This window comes from Cucumis sativus, chromosome 6 (assembly GCF_000004075.3).
Source record: "Cucumis sativus cultivar 9930 chromosome 6, Cucumber_9930_V3, whole genome shotgun sequence".
Taxonomy (NCBI): Eukaryota; Viridiplantae; Streptophyta; class Magnoliopsida; order Cucurbitales; family Cucurbitaceae; genus Cucumis; species Cucumis sativus.
Window position 1 is genome coordinate 21,588,329 of NC_026660.2, and position 8,067 is coordinate 21,596,395.

Below are 8,067 nucleotides of genomic sequence, written 5' to 3' on the forward strand. Positions count from 1 at the left end.
AAGGAATGTGAAAAACATCTAATGTTGAATCTCCAAATTTCTTTTTTTAAAAAAACAAGAACCTACTAAAAAGAATATTTTATGTGTTGAGAGTAGTCCAAGGTATGCTCAAAACTAATAAGTAGTCCAAAGCCTAAAGAGAAATCATGAAAGAGCATAAAGGGTGTGTGCATCCCAAAACGGAATGCCAACGTCTCACGGTTGGGCAAATTAGCTAAGCTAGAAAACATATAGCAATGAAAAGAAAAAATAAATGAGCTAATGCCAAAAGGGTAGCTGCCGGATTCGATTTTTGAACCATGGATCAAATCTTAAGCTTGAGGCGTTACAAATTCTACTTCTCTGCTAAAAAATCTATATTTTATATATAATTAGAGTTCTCTATGACAAGATCCAAAATCTATGGACAGGCCCAAGTCCAAAGAGAATCGAGAAAAAGCATAAACGAGTGTGTCTCAAAAGGTAAATAATAGTGCTTGAGGTTGGATCAATTAGCCAAGTCCATAAATATATATTAATAAAAAATAAATAAGCCAAAGTCAATTGACACCCAAAACATTCTGACACTCCTACCATCACACAAAGGCATGAGTGTGTGTATGATAGTTGATTTATAAATAGTCTCATTCAACCATTATAAAAAATGGTAAGTAACCTTCAAGAGAAAGGTAATCTTCAATGGAGAAATTAGACCTCACATTTTTTTGTGCTTAACTAAATTAGTCACTCCTTATATTAACCTAAGCACTAAAGTGCAATAAAATCGACATCTCATCGTTGTAAGATTATCTTAAATCAACTTAGACCAGATCGAGATTAGACTAAAGGAAAACAAGTTGAAGGCAAAAGCCACAACATTAAGGTCCAACCCATATGAGATCTAGATATCAATAATATGTAATAGATCATTTAAATTTAAAGAAAGTTAACTATGACATATATCTATTCAATATAAAATTAAAAATATAGAACTATTATACACTCCTAAACTTAAATAACCTATTAAAAAATTTGATATCCCAATTTTATCTAGATTTTTCGAAACTCCAAAAGATTACACTTTAGAGTTTGAAATAAATAGCTAAATTGGCCATAAGTTGAGTTTAAAAAAGAGACTTGATAGTATAACAAATTTTGATGACTTAAAAATATTTATTGAATTCACATCTTTAGAAAGTATCCACCACTCGTTTCCTTTTCTCTCTTTTCACTTTTACTCTCTGGATAGATAAGTGTAATTCAAGATGGACCAATTATTTTTCTAAACTAAATTATTATATATAGATTAAAAGTGAATTAAAAATTCAGTTTAATATGCGAGAGTGATAAATTCACTTGTGACGTTTCTAGGCTGAAGTTATACACCTCGACGTGTTAACAAGTCATAGAGGTGAAAATAGAATTTGAGAAAATGCTTGCCAGCCTAAATAGATTTTGGCTGTAGTGCCTCTCTCTTTTCCCCAGTCCGCACCGGCTATGAGATCTGTGGGACAATACTTATTATTAAATCCAGCTTCACATTCATGCATAATTTAGATGTTTCACTATTTAAATATGACTTTTTGTGGCTTTCCTATGCTCTTCTTCACCAAATGATTTGGGCCTCTGTCCAGCTCCCACCATGGTTGACACGTTTGCCAGCTCTGCAATTAGAGTGAATTATAGTTTTTTCGCTTTCTCTTAACACTCACCACCTATATAAAGGTTTCTCAAACTCAACTTCAACGCCAAGCTTTGTCATCTTCACATCTATCCTATTTCAACACCGTCACTTCGTTATAGTCTCTCTTGCGGAAGCAAAAAAATGCATTCTCCTCACAAAGGTTTGGCAATAATGCTTCTACTGTGTGTGCTTATGGCTTCCATATTGACCACCAGTGCCGGCAACTTTCTCCAAGACGTCGACATTACATGGGGAGGTCCACGTGCCAAGATACTAGACAGTGGCCGGCATCTCTCGCTCTCTCTTGACAAAGACTCAGGATCAGGTTTCCAATCTAAGCAGGAGTTTCTATTTGGTAGATTCGATGTGCAAATGCAGCTCGTCCCGGGAAACTCTGCTGGCACAGTCACCACTTTTTATGTAAGTTCCAACATAAAATTCTAATCCAATATGGACTCTCTTTTTTTCATGTAGAGTTCTTTTAGATTTAACTAGCAATGTGTTATCTTGCAGTTGTCTTCTCAAGGAGGATCACATGATGAGATTGACTTTGAATTCTTAGGCAACTCGTCTGGAGATCCATACACGCTTCATACCAACGTTTACTCACAAGGAAAAGGAAATAGGGAACAACAATTTCATCTTTGGTTTGATCCCACCAAGGGATTTCACACCTATTCTATCGATTGGTCTCCAGAAAGTATCAAGTAAGATGGTTTTGCCATATACGCAATAATCCTCCTACATACTATTTAACTTCTTCCAAATTACTAAACCACACTTTACTTTTTCAGGTTTTTAGTGGATAACATTCCTATAAGGGTATTCCATAACTGGGAAAATATTGGAGTGTCTTACCCGAAGAGCCAACCCATGAGAGTTTATTCAAGTTTGTGGAATGCAGATGATTGGGCAACTAGAGGGGGGTTGGTGAAGACTGATTGGACGCAAGCCCCTTTCACAGCATCATACAGAAACTTTAACGCCAACGGGTGTGTTGCATCATCTGGGTCATCATCTTGTGGCTCTAAGTTTTCGAGTACTTTACAAGGTGGAGCACAAAGTGGACTAGATGCCAAGAGTAGAAATAGATTGAGATGGGTGCAGTCCAAGTTCATGATTTACAATTACTGCACTGACCATAAAAGATTTCCTCAAGGCATTCCAGCTGAATGCAGGCGTCCAAGGTTCCTGTGAGAGATCTTACATACCAAGCTCCAAAGCTAACTCATACTATCTACAACTCAAGACATTCAAATGCCTCTGTCTCCTATAATTATTTGATTGATGTGCTTATTACTATTCTTTTTGCATATAAAATTTGTTGTTATTTATCTTATTTCTTTTCTCTCTACGTAGTTGTCATTCAGAACAATAATTTTTTTAATTTTGTAAGATTTGTTCTTTTAAAAACATAATATAGAATAAAATGTTTCTTAGTAATCAACTCAGAAATGAATAAATAAAAATGAAATAGGTAGAAAGAATACATTTAAACCCATGGGATATTCAATGAAAATCATAAAATATTGTGAAACATAGGACACTTGAAAAGAATAGATTACAATTTAATGTCAATTTGGTTTTCAACTCTTTAAAAAGTATAAAAAAGTCAAATTGAATTACTAAATTTTGAATTGTGATTATGTGCAGCACTTAAACAAATTAGTTATAGTATAGGATGTCTATTAGACAAACATTGATATAACTCAAAATGTGACAAATGAATGGTTAAGAGTGAACAATGGACAAAATACAGCGTCATCTGCCACATGTTTTCTTGTTTAAAAATCACATTTCAAAACAGTAATATGATTTGTCGATCACATCGTGCCAAATAAACAAATATTTCTTCAGAAAAAACATGTCATATCAGTATTTAGTCAATAGAATTATGATTAGAAATTATACAAAATTACAATATAAAAAATTAGGACTATTATCTAGGTTCTTTGAAATTTCGGGACTACATTCAATACAATTATTGAACTTTGCAAACTAAACTATAGAGTAACTTGAACAAATACAAAAAAAAATTAAAATCCTTGGAAGAATTGTCATTTTTCATTCACCAAAAACTAGCCTGTTTAATTCAATTAACTTTAAACAACTAAATTAATGGATAAAATATTTGATGCATCCAAGGTTGCATCTATCTTTGTCTAATTTACTTCATTCACTTAGTAAAAGGGTATTTTTTTTTGTTATACCCATCAAATATAACTTTAGTTGAAAAAGTTTTGGGGTTTAGATCAATCGTATTTAAACTTTAACTAGTTTGGCTTGATTTGCTCAATCAAGTTAGATTAGACTCAAACTCGCATGGACAATCATTGGCTCAACCTGCCAAAATAACCAAATCATGACTCTCACTCATTTCATCAGGTAATCTCCAACGTTGCTCGACAAGTTAACAAGTCTTTCAAAAGGTGTTAAGCGACCCCTTCCATGTCTATTGTTAACATGATCAACCAACCAAGAATATTAACCAACTACCTTGGTTAGCTTTGTGGTTCAAGCTATGGTGACAACTAAAAAGCCTTGAGAAAATGGCTTAACATTAAAATTTAATATTTCACAAGTTTTATGATAACTAATATTGTGGGTAGATTCTAATTAAGCCCAAGGGCAAAAATAAAATGAGGAAGAAAGAAGACAAGAAAGAGAAGAACAAAGTAGCCCAAGAGTGCCTTGTCGAGGTCGAGCCTACCAAGGTGGCCCGAGATGTCTTGCCAAGACCGGTAGATCCTTAAGGTAAAAGGATTCGACCCATGAAGGCCAAGCTAGATCAGTTACTCTCAGACCGAGTCGAACCGAGCTATTTTGAAATCAAACTCCTTGAGAACCCTGATCTAACAAGAAAAAGGAAAAAATCCAAAAAGAAAGAGGAACACAACGTATAGCTATAACTAAGAGACAAGGTAAGCACCAAGGAGAAAATTCTCCCATCCATATCTAATATATCTAATACACTTTTCTACTTTTAGCCTTCTGATTTAAGCATCTAACTAGCTGTGACTTACACCACTTCAGTGTCCCCTTTTCCTCTTTACTTGTAGGCTTGATTTCTCTCCAAATTAGAAATCTACTGTGTTGCTTCGGTGGAGATCAGCTACGTTTAGCTTGGTCAAAAAATTTGATATCTAACAACTAAATAGCAATTTTAATCTCTATTTAATTCACCGAAAGCTATTAAAGTGAATGATACACCATGGACAAATTATGAATTAGAAATGCTTGAAACTTCGACTATTAATTTTGGAATCAAACTTCTCCATCTAATTCAAATCAAACCCACTAACAATCCCTCGGGATGATGGTCTCTTTACAAGAAAAGAATTCCAGCATCTCGATTCCTGTGAGCTGCAGCTTGGGAAGGTTTTATTAGAGAGGAAGGATATTGAAATTAAAATGTAAACGCGTATAGTGCTCGTATTTAAGTTTGTGCCAAGCAAATGCTTGAGATGCCAGCTAAGACGAATCTAATTGACAAACCCTCTCTGCTGTCACGCGTGTAGGAAGAGATTTCTTTATCTCGTTTGTCTTTTCTTGGCTTTGACGACCATAAGTGCATGTGATTGAGGCTACCTGATTCTAGCGCCAAATTTCAACTTTAAAAATCATGCAATAGGCGGAAGCTTCACAATTCAGAATTTTTTTTATAAAAAAAAAACTTTTTATGGTTTCCTCTGCTCCTTCTATGACTCTGTGTACTCCATGATGGCTAATAAATTCTGCCAGCTTAAAAGGCTCTGGAAATTTTTAGTAGAATTAGTCATGGCTGAATTTTCTTATATAAAGGCTTTATAACTTCAATTCCAGCATCACCATTCACTATTTTTCCTTCATCTTTACTGACATAGCAAAGAACGTTTTCGTCTCACAAAGCTTCAACAATGCTTGTACTTTCTTTATTCATGGCTTCAGTACTAACCACAGCAGCCGGAAAATTTCTCCAAGTGGTCGACATCACTTGCGGGAGTCCACGAGTCACTATAGACGATGGGAGGCAGACACCTCACCCTCTCACTTGATAAAGATTCAGGGTCTGGTTTCCAATCCAAGGAGTACCTATTTGGAAGGTTTGACATGAAAATCAAGTTAGTGCCCAAAACTCTGCTGGTACTGTTACAACCTTTTAGGTAAGCTTCAACGTGAACTCCCACACTTTGCAGTTCATTCTCAATTTATAATATTTAATTTTCCCTGGAATACCTATCTAACTCAATCTTCTCTCATGTAGTTGTCTTCTCAAGGCCCAGGACATGATGAGATTGACTTCGAATTCTTAGGCAAATCATCTCGAGATCCGTACACACTTCCCAGTAATGTGTGTTCACAGGGAAAAGGAAATAGGGAACGACGATTTCACCTTTGGTTTGATCCTACAAAGAGGTTTCATACATACTCCATCAATTGAAGCCTACAAAGCATCAAGTAAGTGTTAGTTCAAGTCTTAATGATAAGTTCTATATAACTTGGTTTCCTGTTGAGTAACAAAAACTTAGGTTTTTGGTAGATAACACTCCCATAGGGTGTTCCGTAATTAGAAACAATTGGCATTCCATACCCAAAAAGGCAACCCATGAGAGTAATTTATTCAGGACTATGAAATGTAGATGATTGGGCAACAAGAGGACTAGTGAAAACCGATTGGACGCAAGCCCCATTCACTGCATCGTATCATAATATCAATATCAATGCACGTGTGTCATCTAGACCGTCACTTGTGGCTCCCATTTTACCAATTCCATGCAAAGTGGACAGAATGATCAAGGACTAGATGCTAAGAGTACAAATAGGATGTGATGGGTGCAGTCGAAATACATGATTTACAATCACTGTGCTCACTTTAAAAGATTCTCTCAAGATGTCGCTGCTGAATGAAAACGCTCAAGGTTTCTGTGAGAGATTGCAAGCCATCTCGAGACATTATATAATTGTTTTCTTATTCCTATTTCTTGTATCATCAATTTTGTGTTCCTTCATGTAATTCTTTATTTTTTATATTTTGTTAATTTTTGCATAATAATGATTTCCAAATAAAATCTATTTATTGTCTTTACCTCTCGTTTTTTATGAGTACCAATTCCTCCTCAATCCATGCGCAACCAATGAATTCTCTCTCTGGCTCTTTTTCAGACACAAGCAACCAACTATGATTCTAATACCCGCTAATTTGCAGGCTAATAAAAGACCTGATCCCTCTAGTCCATATGTGACTTTAAGGACTTGCAAATGCTCAAGAGTTAAGACAGGGATCTCCCTACTCTTGGCTTTGGAAGGGGTCCAAAAGAGTGATAGAAATTTGAACACCAGCGATAACAATCAGTACAAGTAATCAAACTATCTAAACTAAAGAACTAAGCCTACATCTGTTCGTTGGCGAAATCTCCCCGGAGGGCGGAGCTCACGCTTCAATTATGTATTAATTGAGGACTCTTTGGTGCATTGGCGTGGTTGGCCTGAGATTTTATAACTCTAGAAGAAACTAAACAATCGCACTGAACCTAAGAATTGACTTGAAGTAGTTATTTTCCAATTCACTTATATTCATTAACTGGCTAATTAGGAGACTCAATTCTGTTCAAAGTGAAAGAACAGATTCAAGCAAGTCATTGAACTTTCAGAAGATATAAAATTGTTCTAAAATCCTCGATGTCATCCTCCTTTCTTCCTTTCTCAAACACCTTAGACCAGGTAATTACAGGATATCAGACTAGATATTCAAACGGACAGAAAGATGAACAAGAACTTGCAATGCTCATAGTTTTAGTTAAAAGCAGAAGCTATAAGCATATTTGACAGTGTAACGGTCAGCTCATCTCATGGATGTTAGATCAAATAATCAAAAGGAAAAGATAAACAATAACTAGAGATGCTCAAAATTTTATAAGACTATAAGCATATTTGATAGTGTAAAAAATATCTCATGAAGAAGCGTACCTACAGAGCTCCTCGAAGTTCATCCAGCCTAATAAGTCGCTTTCAACTTTTTACTTCTTCATCTTCACTGTTTGTTCCACTCCATTCTTGCTTCTTTCCTGAAAGTTTTCCATCATTTGCTTGATGTCATCCTCGTTACTCTTTTGGAGATAACTTGACATTTTATTTTCTTTCAGACTTGCCTTGTTCTTCACATTAGCCGAATTCTTCCGTCGCTTCTCGATATTCAACTTTCTTCTCAAATTCACGGCGTTTTCCTACTTCTGTTCATGTATCGACGTCGTCTTCAGTTTCTTGAGCTTCAACATTTGCTTCTCCTCCAATGCTCATTACTGATGCTAAATCGTCTCGATTGGAGTTAGCTTTGGCAGTCAGCAATCGACTGAACTCCAGTTTAATGGCTTCAAATGTCATTTTTCCATTGATAAATTGATCGAATGCACTATCCTTCATCGCTC

The 8,067-nt window shown here is 35.5% G+C and overlaps 1 protein-coding gene and 1 pseudogene across 1 annotated transcript; both read left to right on the forward strand.

The window, feature by feature from the left end:
* Positions 1–1,634: 1,634 nt before the first annotated feature.
* Positions 1,635–3,110, forward strand: LOC101220823 (xyloglucan endotransglucosylase/hydrolase 2). The gene is made up of 3 exons (XM_004140204.3): positions 1,635–2,083; positions 2,177–2,370; positions 2,458–3,110. Exons 1-3 carry the CDS (start codon positions 1,805–1,807, stop codon positions 2,858–2,860), a joined length of 876 nt encoding a protein of 291 aa, XP_004140252.3. The 5' UTR covers positions 1,635–1,804; the 3' UTR covers positions 2,861–3,110.
* Positions 3,111–4,995: 1,885 nt separating this feature from the next.
* Positions 4,996–7,327, forward strand: LOC101221057 (annotated as a pseudogene).
* Positions 7,328–8,067: the final 740 nt, after the last annotated feature.